A 24402-nucleotide genomic window follows, 5' to 3' on the forward strand; every position below is an offset into this window, starting at 1 on the left:
GGACAAGAAGCAGGGGCAGGGTCAGATAAGGGGCAGGGGCCGGGCCACGCCTGGCTGTTTGGGGAGGCACAGCCTCCCCTAACTGGCCCTCCATACAATTTCTGAAACCCGATGCGGCCCTCAGGCCAAAAAGTTTGCCCACCCCTGCTCTATACTAATTCAGGACTACCTTCTGCCTGCGGTTGCATACACTTTTACTGACTTCAAAAGAGAAATATGCTTTCAAAGGCAGAATTCAGCCTTAAGAATTAGTAGCTCTGGTAAGTGAGACAGAAAGAAATCCCCCAGACACCATCCAACGCTCCCCCCGAACATAGGTGCTGGAAGTAAGGGTGCTGGGGGTCTCCTGCACCCCCTGGCTTGAAGTGGTTTCCGTCATATAGATGGTTTAGTTTGGTTCGATGGCTCTCAGCACCCTCACTATACAAAACAAACAATTCCAGCACCCGTTCCTCAATGTCAATCTTAAAAATAATAAAGTTAAACTCCACTTTCTCCTCTATGAACATCTTCATGCAAATACATGTTAATTCATGTGCGATAATCATAATTAAACAGTGTATCCCAGCCCCAAAGGCCAAACAAGTTTTTGTTTTGGACATGAACATCACTAAAACTATTTATATAAAATGCCACAAAGATCTATACACGGCACTCTCTCTCAAGTACACAAACCTTTTTCACTTGTTAGAAAGGTTTTCTCCTGCAAGAGAGGATTTGTAGAAAGAACAACGCTCAGATAAGAGGACGAAGGAATTAAAAACCCAGCCTCCTATACACCAATAAATAAACTGCTCTATTGCAAGATTAAGATCAAAGGTTTAAAAAGGCAAATTACACTACTATTAGAGAATATCAAAATATTATCATCACAAATGGTATGTATGTAAAATACAGCTGCACAGTAATGCCTAGGCCGTAGAAATAGTAACACTGAAGTCTGCTGATTAAAAGTGAATGATCTTTTCATTTTCTGTGTAATCTTTTGGCATCTTTGCATATGGTGCAGAATTAGATAAAAGCTACTAAAAATATCACTCTGCCTTGTATAGAATATTTAATAATTCTTTCAGATAAGACTGGTGCAACACTAGCTAATTTTAAATCTGCTATGAATAACGCAGTCAAACCTAGTTAGTATGCAAGAAACTTATTTCTAACACTGAATGAAAGGTTATGATGCAACAGCATGAACAAATCCCTGGTTGTCCAGTTTTTAGTATAAAGGTAGTGCATAGATCAAAGTTTCCATTTCAGTTTGCTGAACTGAGCATTTGCCTGCATTTCACTTCTGCTGGGCAGCCTGGAAGGCTTTCAGTTCCACCTGGTACCATTCTGGTGCTTCTGGCCCATTCTGCCCGATGGGATTGTGATCATATCCATAAGCCACTGTTAGTTCTTCATCCTTCTCCACAGCCCTGATGGTGCGTATACACTTGACTGGCCCAAAACGAGGATGAACAAACCTAAACAAGGAGTATGCACTGTAAATTTTAGCCCTTTATTAAATGATACATATATATATTTTTACTAAACCTTCAAATGTAAATTCACAATCCCCTGCCACACAGACTCTTTTAAAAAAACCTTAATTAATATTTAAGCCATGAAATAAGTCTTGTGTCTCAAAGAGTTGTTTGGCACTTAGCAATATTTATGAAACTTTGAGTTACATGAATCTTAAGAATTTGTTCAAGGAGTTACTGCTTTGAACTTCAAGACTTACTCTGGTGTAAGATTTAAAAAAGGCTTCAAATACCGTGTCATGTTACATCAAAAAAACAACTCTGAAACTATGACTTGGGTATTCTCAAAATTTCCTGTAAAATATTTATGGTATCAAAAAAGTAGTCACTGATTTGTGCAGGACTTACAACTACCTTCATAATAGGACAACAATGAATATTATTTGCAACAGGGGAAGTCAATCATCCATGTTTATCTAGTACAGGTTATTTACTAAATGTTTTACAAGAGCACACTTCTGCTCATCTTCCCCAGGGACTTGCTGTAAGCAAGGCAGTTTTTTTTATCTGTAAGTGTCCCACCCAGTTGTAGGTAACAAAAGAGTACTATAACTTTGAAAAAAAAATAGTTTTTTTCATTTTTTGTGGATTTTTTTAAAACTTCACTTTGTATAGAAGATTTTACTATTTCCCCATGAACAGTTGTCATTACCCCAAACTATTTTAACTCTGTCAATTTTTTTTTTAAAAGTGCCCCCCCTTTAATATAATGCAAAATTTTGAAAAGAACCAAAGGTCTTGGGCTCAAAATCAGGCAAAAGAGAGCCAAGCAAGCAGCACTATTGCTTATTCATTGTTCACGTGAAAACAAATATTGACGATGTGCAGAATTCACTCCAGAGACATGACGAGTACAGTCATGAGTTTTTTAATTTGCCCTTCCTGTATGTACTCTTTTTTGTCTGGGTAGGTTGATTCAATGAATTCAAAATATTACTAAATTAACAGATTCTAAGGGTGATCATCTAGTCCAGGGGTCCTCACAACAAATTTTTTGGTGGCTTTAGAGTGCGGCCAACAAGTCTTGCTGGCGGACACTGTTATAATTTTAACTAAAATTCCTAATTAAGTTAAGAAAGACAAATAAATATGCGCATATACTGTACATGTCCAAATGATTGCAATTTATTTATGTTGGGATTTTTTGCAGACTAATAAAAATAACGTACACTTCTCTCTATTCTTTACTAGACCTAAACAGAATAGAAACACAAATAAGGTACTTTGCACGTTCTTGTCTTTTTTGTTGTTGTTTATTTTGCTTTTTTAAAGACTTGCTAGCTAGTAAGTCTTCTGCTGTGAAAAGTGATATTAACAAACATACAAATATCACTTTTCACAGCAGCAGATTTACTCAACCCTGGCATGCCCAGGAACAAATCAAGCCCTGGATGGGGAGGTGGGCAGGAAGGCAGTGGGGGCTAGAGGCGATAGGGAAAATAGACAGGGGGGCTGAGGGAGGCAATGAGGGTCGGGGGGAATGAATGGGGGTGAGCCCAGAGCTGGAGCCTCCTGCCCACCACCCCAGGGAAGGTGAGGAACTCACTAGAAACCTGCTCCTCCAGCATGCCTCTCTCCGGCCGGGCGGGACCCAACCCCTGCTGGTGCCTCAGGGGAGGAGTCATTGCTTTGTCCCTCACTCCCATCCCTGCCCAGGAGGATGTGGCCACAAGAAAAGCTCCTGGCGGCCACATGCAGCCACATTTGAGCAACGCTGATCTGGTCTGACCTCCTGTACAACAGAGGCCATAGAACCTCCCCAAAATAATTCCTGTTTGAGCTAGAATGTATCTTATAGAAAAAAATCCAATATTGATTTAAAGATTGCCAGTGATGGAGAAAATCCCCACTTAAGTTGTTCCAGTGGTTAATTACCCTCATTGGTTAACATGTTGTGCCTTATTTCCAGTCTGAATTGCCTCGCTTCAAAGATCCAATAGCTGGAAGTTTATACCTTTGTCTGCTAGGCTAATGAGCCCTATTATCAAATTTCTGTTCCCCATGTAGATACTTACAGACTGTGATTAAGTCACCTCTTCACTTTCTCTTTGTTAAGCTAAATCAACTGAGCTCCTTGAGTCTAATCACTGTATGGCATCTTTTCCAATCCTTTGATCATTCTCAGTGCTCTTCTCTGAATCCTCGCCAATTTAACAACATAATTACATATATTTTCAGCCAAAGTCACAAAGGTCTTACACTCAACATTTCTCTATTTGTCTTTAATGATTTTTGCACACCACTTCTGATTGCTACACATGATACATGTTCCAAAACGTCAGGGAATCTTCTAGGAATAAATGGCCAGAACCCTACTGATGTTGAGGAAAAAAATGGGAGATACATGAAGCCCCTTCCAGCTCTTCAGAACAGCCAAAGCCTCAAGTGCCTCTGCAATGGTCTATAGACCAAAAAAAAAGCAAGCGCCTTTTGATGGCACCCATTAACACCTGCTAGCTAACACCTGGAAAGCGGGGTCTGGGGCTGCTCCACATGGCTCCCGGAAGCTGCGGCATGGCCCGCCTCCGGCTCCTACGTGCTCCAATGGGAGCTGCAGAGGCGGTGCCTGCAGATGAGGCAGTGTGCAGAGCCGCCTGGTCACATCTCTGCATAGGAGCCAGAGAAGGGACATGCCACTGCTTCTGGGAGCCACCTGAGGTAAGCGCCACCCAAAGCCTGAACTCCTGAGCCTCTCCCCACACCCCAACCTCCTCCCCCAGCCCTGATCCCCCTCCCACCCTCTGAACTCCACGATCCCAGCCTGGAGTACCCTCCTATACCCCAAACTCCTCATCCCCAGTCCCACCCCAGAGCCCTCACTCCTCCCTGCACCCCACTCCTCTGCCCAGCCCAGAGCCCCCTCCCGCACCCTGAACTCTTCATTTCTGGCCCCACCCCGGAGTCCGCACCCCCAAACACTGCCTTCACCCCCTCCCGCACCCCAACCTCAATTTTGTGAGCATTCATGGCCCACCATACAATTTCTATTTCCAAATGTGGCCTTCAGCCCAAAAAGTTTGCCCACCCCTGTGCTAACATAACAATACTCCTATTTTATCTCTGCCTATTCTCGCAATAGCATTTAAAATGTTGGAACCCTGAATAACTGATCTCAGATAGAAAGGGTGTGTGTGTGTGGAGGAATGTGGGGAAGCATGGAGGACCCTGTTGTGGGTGGAGGGGAGAGTATGGGTCACCCAGAACCCCTGCCATGTGGGAGGAAGGAGGACCCTGGAATGGGTGGCACAAAACATCTGCTGAGGGAGGCTGTGGACCCTGACATGGGAGAAAAAGGGAATAGGGGCCAGAGAGAGTGGCTGGTATTTGGAGGAGGAAGTTGCGAGGAGTCCCTGGAAACGGAGGGGGAATGGGAGGATGGCACACAGGGAGCGGGGTGTGGGGGGGAAGGAAGGAAGTGGAGGGATACAAGGAGCCCCCGGCATGTTAAATAAGTTTGGTCTGTACAAGCTACAAAGCATATGTCCCTTCCCCCCACCATATTGTTTTAAAATATGTACCTCCTTATACATGTTTGTAGATGTCAAAGCTGCTGGTGAGTATTAGAAAAATTCTTATTTTTGAGGCTTCATGTTCCAAAATGATGCACTGTAAAACATACTCTGTCAAATGCTAGGAGTGAGGCAGACATGGCCCTATCCTTGGACAGCTAAGATTTACGTTTCAGCCAAGGATGCTGTATTTTGTGTATCTGAGCATCAATGGTCAGACACAAATGCATAACAAACATGCAATATCATTCTAAGCCTGAACCTGCCCTCAAAGTTTAGAGTTGTTGAGCACCTGCAATGCCCACTTGGTGCAAGTCTCAGCTCCAGTACACAGAGACTGCACGTGAATCTGAGGGAAGACTCTTGGTTCCAGAGAGTACATCCGGCCATCTCAAAACACTGAAGCATAGTGCACTTCAGTGTAACAATCTCACCTCTGCAGCATTTGGTCTGAAAGACAGGCTGGCTAATACTTACGGGTCATAGATGCAATTAGGAGTGAAGGAGTGGTTGGCCTTATGCCCCAGCGAGGCACAATACTTGGTGGCATGGTTGTAAGGCTCCGGCACATCTATGACTGTTTCATCATCCAGGGCTATTGTGTTTTCATTGAGGGCCCAGTCTCTGCTGTCCACCTGATTTGCAAGGTAAAAACTCAGCATGTCTGGTCACCTTTTATTCCAGTAAGCACACACAGATAAATTCACAGAAAAAAAAAATCTTACAAGAAAAGAGTCAAAAAAAAAAAAGCAAACAAAATTCAGACTGGTTCCCTTCCGCCCCCTGCCTTACCTCCTGGTGTGTAATTCGCACTCCATTGTAAAAGGACATAACCGTGCGCGATCCTGCTGCTATTTTAGAAAATAATCCTTCGCCAGCATTGGAAATGAGAGATGCATCAACATATACCCTAGAAAATAAAAAGAGAGGGTAGAAATTGGATATTTTCTTGTTATCACAGTTGCAATTCTCTACACAGTATTACTACTACAGCTACTGGTGCAGAGGTTAGTAGTTCATGCCCTTTAGAAAATGCAAAGGCAAAAGAACCCAAAGCCTAACAACATTTTATTATTAGAGAAACAGAAGGACTTTTCTTAGGACACAATTCTTAGGAAAAAGAAATTACTTATAATTACATTTTATTGTTCAGATGACAACCATTTTCCACTCTCCCCCAATGATGGTTAAACATGCAGGGACCGCGAATCCTCACTCCATGACTAGTCCCATTGAAATTCAATGGGACTACTCATGTGTGCAAGGACTACTCACTTGAGAAAGCATTCTCAGGATCAGGCCCTAGAACGCCACGTTTCTAAACAACAGTCACTAAGAACCTTTTGCTATATCACACATTTAGACGTTTGTAATACCAGAAGAGGAGGATTGCCATCAGGTATACAGCAAAACCTTGTAAAATGAATGGGATTAAGGCAGTGACGACACAAACAGTTCTACATGCTGTACATTGAGAAATATAAAAAGGTGATGTTAGTGACTGACTGGAATCCAGCATTCTGTAGAGAAACATGGCATGTCAACAGTCGAGGTTTGAAATGGACAGTCTCCTCTTTCCCCAGGGCTTTCTACTTTATTACATAATAATCCCAATCCTGCTCACTTTATTCTGCTCAAGACTACTCAGATGAGCAGAATTTGACCCAACCTGAATCACTATGCTTGGCATACGCATCAATTTGAGACTGATTCTGTGTTCTGAAAAAGGGAACAGTGTATTTGTGCCAGATCCTATAAGATGCTGAGCAACCGCAACTCCCCTTGAACTGTACCTTGTAGGTAGGGCCCTTAACGAAGAGTTCTGGACTTCACTGAACGTGATTTTGCAGCCATATTTTTTTAAAGTCACTTTCAAGATGTTACCCAGAAGTATATTATGTCCATGTTCTGTCTACTAGATTGCCAGTTTTTCCATGTAAATCCAAAAGAAACTTCAATTCAATTAAGTCTATGCTCCACATCAGTCAAGTTAAAGGCCCAACCTGGCAAACCCTTAGACACCTGACTAGTCCTGCAATTGTTCCTGTGAGTAAGGGTTTGCAGGATCAGGTCCCTAAATGCACAGCAGACCAAGAAGTTTACTGAAAGATTTTAAATGGGAAAAAGAAAAGTTCTACCTCTCTGACTCGTAAGGATCAGGAAGAAGTGCATTTGTAGAAATGCAAGATGAAGTAGATTTATCAAAACTGTATACTGGGCCTAAAAATAAATCAATACAGGAATTAAATTAATGGACAATATTAAAAGCATTTCTCTCTTTTGTTAGAGGGACACGCATTCAAGACATTCAAAAACAAATTAAGTCTGAAAGATAATGAGATGAAAAAAAGAAGAAACATACTTAAAAAGGATATTATATAGAGCTGCACTGAAAACAAAATACCTGAACCCTCAGCCAGTTACTTCTTCTTGATTTTTCTCTTCCCAGGCCACTGAAAATAGCATATTTTATATAGAAGAGCTTTAAAAAAAAAAAAAAAAGGAGGATCTCTCTTCGATTATTAAAATTAGGGCCCAGTTTTTTCAAAAATGACTAATGATTTGTGCCCCCAACTTGGGCACCTTACATGGGCCTGACTTTGAGGAAGTGCTGAGCATCCACCCTCTGACAATTAAGCCCTTTTAAAGTCTAAATTCTTGCACGCTTGTATAATCAACTGTCTGATGCTTATTTGGGGGCAAAATTAAGATGCAGGTGGAAAAGGCAGGGAAAAGCTGAGTATTTGAAAGTTTGATAAAAAGCGGTTGTCCATGGTAACCAAGTTCTAAAAATGGATCTCTTCTTTCAGCTTTTCACACAGAGTGTAGTTTGTATCCTATTTACAAAGCACAAATTATACCCTCTCAGCTGGATTTTCTTCTTTTTAATTGTGCTATGCAAAGATTTATCTACAATGTTTAAAAACAAAAGGTCACTGCTGTCCTCTGGCCTGTTTTTCCCTAACGTTTAGGTTCCTATTTCCAGACTGTTTAAATACATAAATCTTTGGGGCACAAAAGTAACAGTGCTAAGATAGTTCATATTTCTACTAATGATCCTGTCTTGTCCACAATTGGAAAAGTGTCTACAGCAATTAAAGAAACACCCCAAAACACTATGGGGTCAATTCACCATAGCCCTACACCCTATGTAATTGTTTACCGCAGTACTGAATTGGTGTAAGATACTATCGTTCTTACGTTTAGCATTTTACACCCACAAACTGGTGTAAACGACTACACAAGTTGCAGGGCAATAGTGAATCGGATTCTTGGCACCCAACCGTGCTAGTACTGATTTGTACAAACAAACCCAATAGATAGCAATATAGTTAGGACCGAATCATGACCCTTCCTTGCTTTTTGTTTGTTTGCTCATTTCAACGTGTCTGTCAACACGAAAAGTCATTATTAGCTAATTTTCCAGCTGGCATGGGGAAAAAGGTGAATTTAAAGGAGTGAATAGGATGGGGGAGATTCCACAGAGTGTTCCTCAGCCTTCCCCTCCCACTATAACCCCCCCCACACACACAGCATTTCTGGATTTTTCAGAGCAGTGGACAACACTGGAAGTACACACCCACCTCTACCTAACTTATAAAAGTCCTCATGAATGTTCTGTAATAGAAAAAAATCTGGTGTTCTCCCTAATAATCAATTCCTCCTCACCAGTCAGACCTTACACACCCTCAAGGGGAATATTCAGAGTATGGGGACTGAGGTGAAGAAAGAGGCTGACACACACAGACCAAAGATGATATATTTTTTGTCAGTGTACAAGCTGCACATCAACTGAACTTACTGCCTGGTACCAGTTCAAAGTGTGGCTTTCCCTCCTCTACAGATGTAAGAGTTGCCAGTTTTGCTTCTATCATTTCTCCATCTATGAACCTTCCATAATATGCGGTCTTCTCATCAGGATACACATAGGCTATTTTTTCCCCTGTCATCTCCCCTTCTTCATTCACTTCTCCTACAAGGCTGCCTCCATCCTGAAAGAATGTCCAAAAGAAAAAAAAGTTTTTAATTATAATATGTAATAAAGAGCTGGCTATAAAAGTAAAGTGTTGGAGAAGTTCCTTGACGTAATTTACTGACAGGGTTAGAACTAGTTAGTAAGGAATCTAAATAGCCTTGATTAAAATAAGACACTTTTATTCCAAACCAAGTGTGTCCACACAGAGGCACACTCAAACAACAAAAGGTCTGAATTAAAACTCACTTCATTATTTCAGTGCCAGGAGTAATTCCAAACAATGGAATTACACCAGAAAAACCAGTGTAAGATCTAAATTAGGCCTTCTGCCCAGTAGGTAAGTAGAAACCGCAAGGACTTCCCTTCCACTTGAAACAAACATTGAGATTTCAAACAAGTAGGGGTAGCAGAGCTAGGCAGTGGCCCAGGGCACTAAAAACCTAATGCCTCCTGCTTTGTCACATTTTGCAAAAATGGTTCAGTGCTGGGGGTTGGGGGGAGAGAGAAGAGGAGGAAGTGCTGCTTTGTATTCAGTACAGCTGCTTTATATATTGTTATGCGATGGTACATCAGAGGACTGGAGCCTATAAAGCATTATGGATGTATGTTGGAGGTGTGGGAAGTAATTAGGAGTGGAGCTGGAAGGAATGAACAGAATAAGAACTACAATGGAGATAGTGAGAGAAGAAGCTAGAGGAAAGGCAATGAATTTGGGGAGAGAGAAAAGGGGACAATGGGGGAAAAAACCCATCAAGAACACTGGAGAGGTAGGGAGAGAGTGGAGTACCAAAACCCAAGAGTGTGTGCCTTGTCAGTTGCAGACTTTGAATCACCACTTCCAGTATTCAGGTGGAAAGAAGTGGCAGGAGCAATAAATAAGATCAACTCACCTGAACAAAAGGAAAGAAAAACTGAAAAACAAGAGACTAAAGAGAGTTACGAGTAATTATTTTGTTTACTACCAATGCTTCCAAACTGCATTTATTTTTCAAAAATTTCAAGGGAAAAGACCCCCTAGGCACCTCACCTCCTCCATCTCCTGTTGACAGCTCCCAGAAACGTAAGCCCCTTCCCTTTTCAGCTCTTCTTTCTTCCACCCCAACCCCATCATTTCAGTGTGAGATACTGCTGTTGTGCCAGTGTCAGTCCAGAGCTGCCTATAAGAGCTTACCTACTGAATACCATGGAGCTTAAACGGGTTATAACCCCTAACTGATGGGTATATTTTGCTCCTTCCATCTCCAAAATTACAGCTCATCGATTCTGGGGGAGACTTCTCCTAGGCTTGGCTTAATCCTTGCTGGCAGCAGGAATGCCATACAGAGACACACACTGGATTATGTACCATACCATACTGCCCAACTAAGGCCTAGTGTTCGAGACAAAACTATCTATCTATCTTTAAACATGGGTACGGCTTAATGATGTTATACGTTTTCTGTCCATACAGATATGAAAAAAACATGTTACAGCATGTTTTGACAACAGCTACGTTTAAACAGTTATTTTTGGAGCAAAAACGGCATCTTAGAGATCACTTTTCATCCTATATTCCATCCTGACAATTAATGCTAGCCAGGCTGTTCATTTCTAACTTTCCAGGACTTGCAGCAGAGTTCTATCATTAGGAAGTTGAATGAAAAGTATGTGACCTTCACAGCCAGGTGTATTTAATTTTTTGCTTTCACTTGCACTCTGTTCTTTATCACTGATAGTTACTATTGGTATTTCCCTGGCAGCCTCAATTGTAGTTTTAGCTACTACTGTCCAGTCTGTGAATTAGGTAAGCTAGGTTTTTAATTCCTCTAAGAAATACCCAATGGTCACAGCGTTCGAGGGGATCTAAATAACTAAATATGCATACAGATGTAACACAGAAGGAGACTGCCTCTTGCCAGAGAGAATTCAATACTGGGTAGATAATTTTGTCCAGTAGTCGTCCACTCCAACACTGCTTTCATTTTCCACCCCCAAAGTTTTTAGGACCGGTGGCATTCTACAGACAAATGTGCCGTACATGGTAACTTCAGGCCCTATTCAGTATGTACTTAGGCAAAATTTCTACTGACTTTAGTGCCCTAAGCAGGGATTGCTGAATAGGGTTATTCATGTGTTAAAAAAAAAAAAAAGAAGGAACACTACTGTACTGTCTATAATTTAGCACATTTTAAAATATTCCCTAGAAGACAAAGATTCCCAAAGAAAAGTCCCAGCATTTACTTAAGAGACAGAAACAGGAAACCCTTGCCCTTTTCTGGAACTAGGTACTTTTTAGCCCTAAAGGAGCTGTCATAGGGAATAAACCTTATTCTCTCAGCCAAGTTCATGGAGCCAGGTCTAGCAAAATGTCTTGCAGCAGCTAGAAAGAAGCTTCCTCCCTAGGCCACATAGCAGTAACAGATTACAGCCTATATGGCTCCTGTGCCCTTCTTTTATTCTCCAACAAAGAAAGCAGGAGACCAGGCTTACCGGGTAATATATCCAACACACGCTATGTCGAATATTATCTTTGTACTGCCCTTTGAATATCAGTCGTCCATCAATGTCATATTCCTGGGCAGGTCCATTAAGTTCTCCATCCACATGTGTGCCATGAAGAACCCCTCCATCCTCGTATGTGTAGAGTCCCTGGCCTTGGAGAGCATCATCGACATAATACCCTTCCAGCGTGCTGGTAAGAAAGAGAAAGACAAAATAGTGTAGTTGTCCCCCTCTTTTAAACAGAGCTCTTGAGAACTGAACAATATACTCAGTACAACTCTCACCCTCTGCTTAAAATCTGGGCAGCATATTGTATATCATTTTAAAACCCCAAATAAAAAACATTTAAAAAAAAAAAGCTCACCTCCACTGAATTCTCTAGCTAAATAACACTTAGCATTTATGTTGTACTTCCATTGTTCAAGCACTTTAAAGATGTTAATCATTCCATTGTACTGATTCCGCATTCTTGATCCACACTGCTACATTTTATAGATGGGGACAGTGAGGAAGAGAGGTGAAGTGATTTATCCAAGGCCAAAGAGGGAATTATTGTTAGCGCAGAATGCTTTTGGATTAGGATTCTCTCCCTCCTAACCCTATGCTCAGACTTTCAGATCCCATCTTTTCAGTGTCATGAAACTCTAAGACTATGTCTACACTACCCCCTGGATCGATGCTCTGGGAACTGATGCACCAGTGTTGATTTAGCTGGTCTAGTGAAGACCCACTAAATTGATCGCAGATCGCTCTCCAGTTGACCCCGGTACTCTACCCCAAACGAGAAGAGTAAGGTAAGTCGACAGGAAAGTGTCTCCCATCGACCCAACGTAGTGTGGACCCCGCGGTAAGTTGACCTAAGCTATGTCAACTCCAGCTACGTTATTCATGTAGCTGGAGTTGAGTAACTTAGGTCGATTTACCGCGATAGTGTAGAGTAGTCTTAGTCTACACTACCAACTTATGGCGCTCAGGGTGTGGATATTCCACATGCCTGAGCAACGTACTTATACCGACCTAACCCCCAGTGTAGACAGCGCCATGTCGATGGGAGAGCTTCTCTCATCAACATAGCTACTGCCTCTCGGGGAGGTGGAGTACCTATACCAATAGGAGAAGCTCTCCTGTCAGCGTAGGCTGGCAGCTGCACTGCTGCAGCACTGTAAGTGTAGACAAGCCCTAACATACTACCAGCCCGGTGTTAATTCATGTCAACAGCGTATTTAATAGCTTCACCTTCACATTGTGTCAAGCACATTTTCAGCAGTAGTTACTATAATAAATTAAAATGTTAAAGCCCCAGGTCACTGACATCACAACAGCTCTATAAATCTTAGAAAGATTTGGGGGAGGTCGTTTGTCTCCCCCACCCCTCATTTTCTCCAACTCAAGTCTCTGGGATTTCTCTTTACAACTTAAAAATGCCAGCCTCCCACCCTTCCTCTTTATGCTCAGTGATGCCTCAAGCTTTCCCACTTCTAGTAATTCCCATACAAATAGGCTTCAAACTTTCCCTTTTGTAACACTGCTCTCAGACCTCGGTAGAGAAGTGCCAGTTTAGAAAATGTTTCTAGTTCCATGGAGAAGAACAGTTGTTCAATGACACCCAACACTTTTCTGCTCACAGTGATTATACCATAAATTTCTCAAAATGCTCTCAGACAAAGGTTTGCGTGAAAGTAAAAATACCCAACACAAAATGTGGAGCATGCTAGAGTTGAAATTTCATTCTTAGCAAAATAACATGGTCAGTTTTCTACAAAATGAAAATTTGATCCAACCTCTCTCACGTCTTTAAATAATCAGAGAGAGGACAGCAATGCTGACAATGAGCGGAAAGGTTTACTTCTGTTAAATACCCAAGTGCTGGTTTGGACCATTTTATTCCCCTATCCAAAAAAAGGAAGAATATTTGTAATGTTGCATATGGGCCCTATCCACGGTTTGGTAGGAACAACCTACTTCTGAACAGTAGAGCTACAGTGCAGTTGTCAGCCTTCACTGGCAGGACTGCAATGGAAACTGGCCATGGAGGAAACATGTCTGGTCTAAGTAAAAAACAATTAACTTGTGTTAAAGCACACAAAAGTATAAGGGGTGGGGTGTTTTGGGAGCCATGGCAGAAAGAGTGAGCTCTGATGAATACAGGGAGCAGGAAAATGACAGTTTTGATGAACCCAGGGGAGCAGAAAATCCGGTGTAATTCCTTGTTTAAGAAAAAAATCCTTAAAGAAACAAAAATCAAACTTCCTGTCCCTCCCCACCCCTCCAGGTATTTAAACCATGAACTTTGGGTGCAGCATCCTTTTTCATTAGCTTTCCCAAAGCTATGCAGCAAACTGCAATATCATCCGTTAGGCTGTCCGAAAGTAACTGGCAGCATTTGAGTCAACTCTACTTTATTTAAGCTCAAACCTGTATGGACCCTATCCACAGTACAGAAAACTGTTTAAAAAATATACTCGGACTATTTTGTTTAATTTTGGTTTGGTAATTACCGAAAATGTACAACAGCGAACTGTTTTGTTTTTCAAAGAATTTGATGTTCATGAAAGGTGCTGGGTTGACAGTTCTGAAGAATCACAGAAGAGACACGGCATAAACACAGGGAAGTTCAGGCTGCCAATGCAACCCTGTCTACACCCTGCCATTTGGAGGGACCACTTCTCAGAGTAAAAAACAGTTGCTCAGTTTCCATATCTAGATAATCTTTGGCCTCTCTGCTGAGTCTTCCAACAAGTATTATGTTTACACTGAAGCTTCCACTGAGAAATCAAACCTCATTTTACATACGCCAGCTGTTAGTAATATTTTTCAGTCACTCCCAACAGGTCTTGAAATGGCCAATTGCTAGCGACAAATAAGGTTTCCCTAATGAGCATGCAGGCCCATGAAAATCCATTTCTGCAGAACTTATTCTTTAGAAAAATCATTTAGAAAAATAAGGTTACAGGCCCTTATGGCTGGGAAAATAAACTTCCCAGTGTGAACTAGGTGTAAAACAATGCCATGCTGCATTCCTGAGTCAGCTGACAGGCAGCTCCAATACCTCTGGCTGCTGCTCAGAACTTTGCCAAGCATAAGCAGAATGGAATTGACAAGACTTTGGGGGTCAGTTTCACCACCACTATTCATAGCACTACACAGCTGCAAAAGTCAAGAATGATGTCACTTTGTATATCAGCTGCGCCTTCTGAGGAAATTGCTGAGCAACAGCAAAGAGAGGTACTAGACTGATTTGTGAGGAAAGGGGCGGGTGGGGGGAAGAGGGGAAGAAATGGCTAGGAACAGTAAAGTATTGGAGACCTTCCACTTTTTACAGATGAGGAAACTAGCCTGATTTTCACAGCATAACTCCCACTAAAAACAGTGGCAATTGTAAGTGCATTTTGGAAAAAAGAGTCAGGTCAAACGATTTTTACAAGATCAAAGAGCTGGGAATAAAAGCCGTATTTAATTCAGTCCAGTATTTTAACCACTAGACCATACAGTGTCCACTAAACAAGTTTCAGGACTAATTAGATTGTAAGCTCTTCTGTGCAGAGCCCATGTCTTTCTAGATCTTTGTATGGGCCCAGCAATATGGGGCCACAATCCCAAATGGAGCCTCTGGGCACTACCATAATACAAATAAGCCCACTGAACCAGCCTGGAAAATAGTTGTCAGCAAGTTTTTAAAGCACCATGTATGGAGTTAAAAATCATAAGACTTTCTTGAAGTCTTGAATTAATTTAAAGCTTTAATATAAACAGGGCCACAGTGACTTGACTCTCCTATTAAGGAGCAGTCCCTGGGGTCACTCCATTATTTTCAGAGTTCACAAACAGATGGAGACACTGGCTGTTACTCTAGCCAGCACACAATGAAGAAACTATCCAACTAAAGCTCTCGTGGGAAAGCAGCTGTCGGAACTAGGAACACATATACCCCCCTCCCCCACCCACACAAAATTAGTTACATACTGGTGTAAACAGGAGAAAAACAAATGGAAGACGAGCAAAGAGCCAATGTTTACCTTCCATCAAAAAAGAAGAACTTGCCACGGCCGTTCTTTTCTCCATGCACGAAGTTTCCCTCAAATCTGTCTGTGGATGAATAGGTGACTGTACAGAACCCATGTGGCAACCCATCATCATCCAGAAGCCCTGAAGCAAAAACACCACCACCACCACAAAACAAAAATAGCAAAGATATCAGAACAGGTGTGAAATCACATATAATCAATATGTAATCTCCCTTCTCTATGTTGTTGCTTCCCAAAATATTTATTTTAACAGAACTACTAGTTAAAATATTTTATTTAAAAAAAATGGACCAGAGCTATTCAGGACTATTTGTAGCCAGTTTCTTCATGGCAACAACCTGTTACAAAAATCTGTGTGGCGGGGGGGAGGAGGGGAAGCCAAGATAGAGTAGTTGATGGACTAAGACAACACACTTCTCAACTAAGTACTGCCCACACTGTATTGTGTTCAAGCAACTTTAAAAAGAGCCACTACCTAGAAGTATTTCTCCTGCATGACACTGGAACGGATTCAAGACCTTCTAATTCATACAACTGGTTTTGTTTGTTTTTTAAACGTGTACATCTTGAAGAATATGCTCAACACATACTAGCCCAAAGACAAATCCTACTAGCCAGAGTGAAAAAATCCCTTTGCAGCCAAACCACATCCCCGGAAATTTAAACAAACAAACAAACAAACAGCTTTGTAATGTTTATTATTTACTCTAGTTGTAACAAATCAGACTACTTTCTATTTAACACACTGTAAGTGTAGCTTACTATGCCTTGCTTGCTCGGGTTATACCTCCTTTCCCTTCCAAGCTTTATGTCCCTTTTTCCTCTTTGCTTTATTAGAACAGATCACAGTGCGTCTTTTTCTACTGTTTTCATTATCTGTTTTCCCTCTCTTCCTTCACCCTTTTTAAGCTTCTCTCTTCCTACACTGTGTGCTTTACCTCTTCTCCTGTATTTTCGGTCTTTCCCATTTCTCCTCAAAGGCTCTCCACTATCCCTTTCCCTACTTCTTCCACCTCCCCCCCTAAGCAAACAGAAATAAACATCTAAAAAGCCAGAAGATGATCACATGGGGCCCCACTGTCTAGAGACAATATCCAGGTGAAAAAAAAACAAGTCCTCTCCACAGCTGCTGGGAAGTGGGCGAGTGCTTGAGAAGTTCACTGCTTTGTAGACTCCAGCTGGGAAGTGTCTGATTTGAACACCCACCCGCCTCCCTCCTCCCAGCCAAATCTGACCATTCCATTACACCTCTGCTATTCCACAGCTTCTGGTTGCTCAGAGTGGGGAGCACGGCAAGTCTCTGCTAATCTATACCTCCTCAGCTTCTGATTCTGGGCTTCCTCTCTAGCAAACAGCTTCAGCATCTGCTTCCACTGTTGCTCAGAACTTTCCCAAGCAGCAGCATGAATCAGATCTAATTCCTCCCACTTTCACTACTGCCCACAGGATTCAGACGAGCAGCTGTGTAAACTGATGAAGGTCTGTCAGTTTTCACTTTTCTGTAGTTTTTGGAAAACCAGGAGCAGCAGCAAATAAACCAGTCACTTGATTAAGAAAGATGATACTTCACTGGTTATCACTCGGATTCCCATTTTGGAAGGTGATCTTCCCAACTCCACTGTCTTTCCCTGCCCTGCCAAGCTTACAGTCTAGGTTAGAAAGGAAAGACGACAGAAAGAGACACTGTAAGGGAAGGAGGACAAATGGAGCTTCTATAAGCTCAGGGAAAGCATGTTGCATAAGCATCAATCCCCCTTCTCTTGAGTCAGGACTCTTTGTGCCCTTATTTCCCCTTCTTTACTATTCCCTAGAGCTGAAAGCCCCATGTTATTGTTTATCTATAGCAGGGGTAGGCAACTTGCTGAAGGCGGCATGCGAGCTGATTTTCAGTGGCACTCACACTGCCTGGGTCCCGGCCACTGGTCCGGGGGAGAGGGGGCGGGGGTTTGCATTTTAATTTAATTTTAAATGACGCTTCTTAAACATTTTAAAAGCCTTATTTACTTTACATACAACAATGTAGTTATATATTATAGACTTATAGAAAGAGACCTTCTAAAAATGTTAAAGTGTATTACTGGTACGTGAAACCTTAAATCAGAGTGAATAAATAAAGACTCAGCACAGCACTTCGGAAAGGTTCCAACCCCTGATCTATGGGTTACCTAGGGAGGTGGTGGAATCTCCTTACTTAGAGGTTTTTAAGGTCAGGCTTGACAAAGCCCTGGCTGGGATGATTTAGTTGGGGATTGGTCCTGCTTTGAGCAGGGGGTTGGACTAGATGACCTCCAGAGGTCCCTTCCAACCCTGATATTCTGTGATTCTATAACTCTTCTACAAAGTACATCATGCAGTTCAGAAAAAAACTTAACTACTTTTTATCAGGTAACACACACATACACGCCTACATCAGGGCTGGACACAGTGTGGTATAAGGAATCTCCTCTCAGTGTCAATAAATTACATACACAGACCAAGAGGGATGAGCCAAGCAGCCACATTCAACATGTTTTCAACATGTCTCCTTAAAAGGATGCTGCCAGCTAACAGACCACACTGTCAACATACACATTTCTTCACCTTTGTTACCAATATCACCTTGGATTATTAAAGACCTTAAAATCCATTTGACTGTCACTGCTGTTTACTGCTGGCATTTCTCTCAGCTTGGATAATTAAAGTGCACGGAGTCAGCGTTAGTGTGTAAGTTCTGCAGCAGTGACTGTCTTTTTGTTGTGTGTTTGTTCAGTACCTAACACAATGGGGTCCTAGTCCATGAGTAGGCTCCTAGGCACTGTGGCAATATACATAAGAATAAGACTTTCAGGATGTTAGTGCTGCAATATTTGGGTTTCAAAAATTGCACAGGAACGTTTGTTTAAAAACTCAATTGTTTCCACTAGCATTTAAAAACATAAGGTCAGATTCATTCAACTGCAGGCGCCATGGAGAGGCAGTTTTCACCTCCTGGTCAGGGGCTGCAGAGACTGATGTGGAATCTGACGTAGGCTATTACTCACTTTTGTGCTGCCCTAAGTCATGCCCCTATTGCAATGGCCCCTGGGGGTTTGGCATGGGCAGAGAATATCCAGGTTCCAGTTCTTTTTGGGCCATACCCCACCCCCACCTCCTTGTGACTGCCTGCACCCCATTTCCACATCATCCTCAGCACACTCTGGAATGCCACAAGCCAGGATCCGCTGTGGAGTGGTGCGGATGTGGCTCTGTGCCTGGCATAGGAGCCTTCTGTAGCAGGAATACTCACAAGTGGTGCATATGCAGTGTTGCCAACTCTCATGATTTTGTCATGAGTCTCATGATAATTATTGTTTTCTTAAAGCATCAGCTCCTGGAGTCAAGGGGATGTGTGATGATTTCAGCCTTTGTTCTTAAAGAAAAAGTAAGTTTTAGTTCTTGTGGCAATGAAGAAAGTTTCAAAATGTGACCTCTGTGTACCCTAAAAGCTCAAAAAAGCAGAATGCAAATAAAAAGACCACATCTATTATTTGTACATAATCTCACGATTTTAAAGCAAATCTCATGATTTTTGCTGAACATGACTCAAGATTTTTGAACATTTGGGGATGGCAATACTGACTATGCCTGTCCTATGGACCTTTCACCCCAGACTAGCTCACACAAAGGGGCCATAAGGTAACAAATAATCACGCCCATTGGGAAAAACACATCTATTGGTCTCAGGATTTAAGTTTAGGCCCTTGTTCACATTTTATTGCATGTAACCATTTGTTTTCACCACTCACACTTATTTCTATGTAAATCTCTCTTCTTTCTTAAATAAGTTTCCTTTTTGTTTTACTATAATCGAATTCAAGTGTTCTGTGTGGGCTAAGGTCAGATTGGTAAACTGGGGTACACTGCTCCTTTGGGAATCAAGGATCTGGTATTTCTGTAAGTATCCAGTGATCAGCGGCTGGATACCACAGGAGGACACTGAAGGGACGCAGGGGCTGAGGTGTAAATAATGTCAAGCTGCAGGGCAAAGGCAGGGCTGGCATAGGCCAGAGGAGAGCTCTTGAGTTGCTGATAGGCTGGCTGTGTTAGCTCTGTAACACCAAGCTGGCACAGCCAAAACTCCATTGTGCTGGAGGCAGGTGGCAACAAGCTGACTCACAGATCTGGGTTCTCCAAGAAGCGCCAGAGAGAGTATGGAGTCTAAGTTGGAAAGGAGATCCCCAGGAGAGGATCTGCTGCGGAAATCCAATTAAGTATGAGCAAGTTTGAAAAAAGCTGAAGTTGACTAAACAGAGCAGGTTATGTCATCTTCAAGCTGAGAGTAGTGAGAAAAGGTAGTGAGTGTGTGAACGGTGAAAAATAAGTTACATTGTAAAAATATTAGATTATTAAAATCAAAAGGTATTACTGGTAAGTAGGAGGGAATGTTTTTAAAACAGGCAAGCATGCTTTTCTCCAAACCAGTGGAAGAAAGGCAAGCTCCTGGCCCACTGGAGGTGGGGGTGAGTGAGAGAGAGAATGAATAAGGGTTTGTCTACATGGGAAACTGTTTACTAGTTACACCAGTATAACAGTGTGGACACCCAGGATTCCAGAGTAAGAGTGGCTTTTTACAAACTAAACCAGAAAAAAAACCCCTCTTATACCAGAGTAAAAGTGCTCACAAAATGAGCTATACTAGTGTAACTATATGGGTTTAAATTCACAACTTTGTTTACATTGATTTAACTTTCCCATATAGACAAACTGTAAGAAAGTACAACTAAGTCCTGACAGAAGAGCAAGATTGTTACAAAGTACCGAGGAGAAAATATTTACACTTCTCAGGTTAAGTCAAACTGTGCACACTGTACTGCAACAAAATATTTGTTCAGTGTGGTGAAGATGCTACTGGAGTGCAAAAACAAATAAAACTGTCATTAATGTATGTTTATATAGATTATACATGCCAGAATTTTTGTGCAGTAGGAGGCATATTCTCCCAATGATTTTAACAGAGACCAGCATTCTAGTGGCCTCTGTACAAAGTGAGAGCCGTGAACTTGAGTTCTAACTTCAGACATGACATAGAGGGTCCAATTCCTGTCTAACATTACTTTTACATCAGAAGAAGCGAGGGGGAAAAAATTTTAATCCAGCCCTAAGGCAAATCAATTTTAAGCTTAGTTACACTGGTGCAACTTTTCTAATATACACCAGGTCTTACTAGTCAGTCCAATGCCTACTGAAGTCAACCGCAAAAGTCTCACTGATTATAGTGGGACCAAAATGGAACACTTTATTTCTCCTTCTCAATTGCCTGTACCCATTTGTAAAAGTGAGAGAGAGTTCTAGGCCTCAGGTAAGGGCAAAAAGGAAGTCCCTAATGTCACTCAAAAGCAATCCCTCTGCCAACCAATAGTTACCTTCAAAACTCACCTGAGCACACACAGAAATAAGCCATTATATGAAATCATAATGTGCTGCAAAGGAACTAACTATGATATCAGGAACAGTATCTTGATGCCGAGCACAACTGAAAATAGCCTCCTTACAAATATTTTTTGGCAAGGATATAATACCAAGTTTGTACACACGTACACATATAAGCAGAGACGGTGAACACAACACATCCACAGTATCCGTCACTTTAAGAACCCCCTCTATCCCCCCTTGCAATTTAAAGTTCCTATATAATCTATGAGTTTTGCATAGCCCCCATTGCTAAAATATCCAATCACTTATATCTATGTAATAAGACCAGATTCTAGTAGCAGCTGTACAGCAAACCCTATCACACATCTACTGCCATCCTGGCAAGCCAAACTCAGTAACCTTTTCAATAAGTGACAATGCACACCGGGTCCTGTTTGCCTGCCACAAGATACAAGTGCCACTGACTCATGGGAGTTAGTTGTATCCTGCCACACACAAATTCCAACACTGTGCTGTTAACCATGATATCTGAGTATCTAGGACTCCTCTTGGTAGTAAGAGCTGTGGACTCTCAGCAGAGGAATGGGCTCTCTGTTTTCAGCTGGCAAATTTTACTTAAGAGCTTCACAAGGCAAATCCTGACTATCTTCCTAAATGCCTATGTTGCTGACAGGGATGCCATTTGTGCTAATATAGGAAATTCTGGAATAGCTTTGACATCACAAACGTCTCCTTTTTAAGGTCTGTATCTCAGCCTCAAAACTCTTCTCTGGTCTTAAAATGTGCCCACCAGATGGTTAGCTTTGGGGAGGCACTGGGGCCTAAGGATAGGACACTGGACTGGGAGTCAGGAGACCTGGATTCTATTCCAGCTGTGCTACTGATCTGCTGTGTGACCCTGGGCTTTTCACTGTCTGCCTCAGTTCCACCTTCCACCCTTTGTCTCCCTTGTCTCTTTACACAGTAAGCTCTTCAGGGTAGGGACCGTCTCTACCTATGTGTAGGTATTTAGAGACTAGTGCTATGGGGCTCACTGTCATCTGGGCCTGTGGATGCTCCTGTAATTCAAAGAGTATCTCCATTATTTTATTTTATTTAATATATATTAGTTAGTTTTGTCCTGCATCTTCAAGGCAAAATATCGTCAATTTTTATATTGCAGAGTGTGTGTGCACGGTGGGGAGGAGAAGGCTAGTAATATTTTACATTTACATAGTGCCTTTCATGCTGAAGGACCCCAAATAACTTAAGAATCACTAGAAATATGGCACACTACTGCAAAACGCAGTCGCCTCTGAAGCGGAAGCAGGCAACTAACTGGTACACACCAAACAACGCAAAAACGGGGAATATGAGAGTGGAAATGTTGGCTGTGATGGTCTTTAATATGCACACGGAGCCGTTGTTTTATACACTCTCCTCCAAAAATGTGGGCCTGATTCTTTGTCTTGCACTTTTCTACTCATTAACACCAATGCAAAATGTGTGCAAATCAGAGTAAGACACTACCCAGAATGCAGGTGACCACACTAGGTGCAAGACTACAGAGAATCAAATCCAATTACTTTAAATTAAACACAAACTAGATGCCACATACACTTATTTCTTGTTTCAGGTCAAATGGTGTCAAATAGAATAGCTCCACTGAAGTCAATGCAGATTGACTGGATGTAAACTGTTGTGATACAGTACCAAACAGAATCTGGTCCTAAATTAGCCATGTAAACTAGGTCCTTTCTGGAAAGTCTCCAAGATCTTAACAATTGACAATTATATTTAAATTGAAATGTGTGTACTACCATTGTGATAGCCCATACTACAGAACACAAGGTACTAGAGGCCCAGTCCTTCAAACACTTAAACACGGAAGTAACTGTACTCACTTAGCCCCACTGAGTAGTTACTCGGGTGCTTAACTATTTGAAGGCTCAGACCCTAAAAGATTTACAGAGCAGCATGCATTTAGGAACAGCAGCGGTATATTTAACTGAATAATAAGTGGCTCCTCTACCCCCCCCCCAAAAGTGTAAATAGCCTAGCAATAAACTAGGCACTAGCCGTTCTCCCCCATGGCTCTGCTAAGTTTTCCAAGGCATCAGACACCATCTGAAGCCTTCTACCCCCCAGAGCTCTTGCCTCGCTATAAAAAGCTGCTTCGAGCACTTGTTTTAAAATGTCGTGAAAACAAAAAGCGGCTCCTTCCCGAGGGAACAGCGCCCCGCTGCTCGTCACGCGGGCGGGGGGCCGATGCGGCTCGGCTTGCCGAAGCCGGCAGTGAGAGGCGGAGCTGGCGAGCGCCCCGGCCCGGAGCGCGGGGCTGGGAGGAGGCGCGCAGCCCAGGCGTGCCACGTGCTGGCCCCCCCACGCCAAGGCCGGGCTGGGGGGGGGGGGGCTCGCACTGCGCAGACCGGCTCTGCCCGCCCCCACCCCAGGCCCAGGGGGCTGCAGCAGGTTCCGCTCGCAGGCTGGGGCTGGCAGAGCCGTGCCTGGGGCGGCCGCTCGGCAGCGCGGGGGTGACCCGGTCTGCCCCCGCCGGACGGGCCCGGTTACCTTCCACGGTCTCCTCCAGCGTGTCCTCATCGCTGTCCATGGCCGGGGGGTGTCCGCGCTCTCCCCGCGGCGGGCGAGCGGGCGGCTCGCCCTGTCTCCCCCTAGAGCCCGGAGCGAGCGGCTCCGCGCACCCCGGCCGCGGCGTCTATGCGGGCGCCGGGCTCGCTCCGCTTTGTTATAGAGCAGCTGATCCGCTGACATCACCCAGGCAGGGCCGGGGCCGCTGCCTGACTGACAGCTCCCTGCAGCGCCCGGCCCGCCTGCCAGGCCCCCCCGCGCCCCCGGGATGGGCGCCAAGACAGGGCGAAACCCACCCGCACAGTGCACGGAAACCGGCCCCAGGCAGCTCCCACCCCCAGCCAGTGGGGCAGTCCGCAGACCCCCCTGTTCCACAATGGTAAATCAAGGCCTCGACCATCAGCAGATTGATTAAAAACCAGGAGATTAAAAAAAATCCATTTTAGATTCTTTTTGTCTTCCAACATTTGAAGCTTTAGGAGCCATGGGGCTCACATTTGTGAGTTTCATCAGCAGCCTTATTTTCTAAGGATGGAAACTTACAGAAAAAATGAAAGCTGAGACTCTCATGAAATAACATGATTCCTGTACTCCTGGGCTTCAGAAAAAATATCACAAATCATGAGAACTGGCAAGATATTGAGTCAGGCACAAACACAGAGAAAATGGCAGACACACCAGTGGTGGACTGGCATGCACGCATGGGCAGACTCCCCAAAAGAACACACAAGGCAGGACTGACAGTCCCAAAGAGAAGGTGTGAATCTGCACTGGGTTCTTTTTGAGGGATGTCCCCAAGTTACTATGAGTCCTACATGACAGCAAAGGAATAAAGCAGAACCTGTCTTGATTTGTAGCTTTTGACCTGCTAGAAAACCTTAATCTGGTAATACTAAAGAAGTGTTTTCTAGCTCAGGGCTTCTCCA

General features: G+C 43.0%; 1 protein-coding gene across 2 annotated transcripts; it reads right to left on the minus strand.

The window, feature by feature from the left end:
* Positions 1–23606, minus strand: SETD7 (SET domain containing 7, histone lysine methyltransferase). 2 transcript variants are annotated; one of them, XM_045019165.1, is made up of 8 exons: positions 23459–23606; positions 15509–15638; positions 11481–11682; positions 8838–9027; positions 7174–7255; positions 5828–5945; positions 5513–5670; positions 1–1466 (listed from the first exon to the last, which is right to left on the minus strand). In XM_045019165.1, exons 1-8 carry the CDS (start codon positions 23496–23498, stop codon positions 1286–1288), a joined length of 1101 nt encoding a protein of 366 aa, XP_044875100.1. In that variant the 5' UTR covers positions 23499–23606; the 3' UTR covers positions 1–1285. The 2 variants fall into 2 exon arrangements, 1 of the variants encoding a protein (XP_044875100.1); XR_006579808.1 differs by lacking the exons at positions 1–1466; positions 7174–7255 and having other exon boundaries at positions 5531–5670.
* Positions 23607–24402: the final 796 nt, after the last annotated feature.

The sequence above is a fragment of the Mauremys mutica genome, chromosome 5 (genome assembly GCF_020497125.1).
Source record: "Mauremys mutica isolate MM-2020 ecotype Southern chromosome 5, ASM2049712v1, whole genome shotgun sequence".
NCBI classification, from domain to species: Eukaryota; Metazoa; Chordata; order Testudines; family Geoemydidae; genus Mauremys; species Mauremys mutica.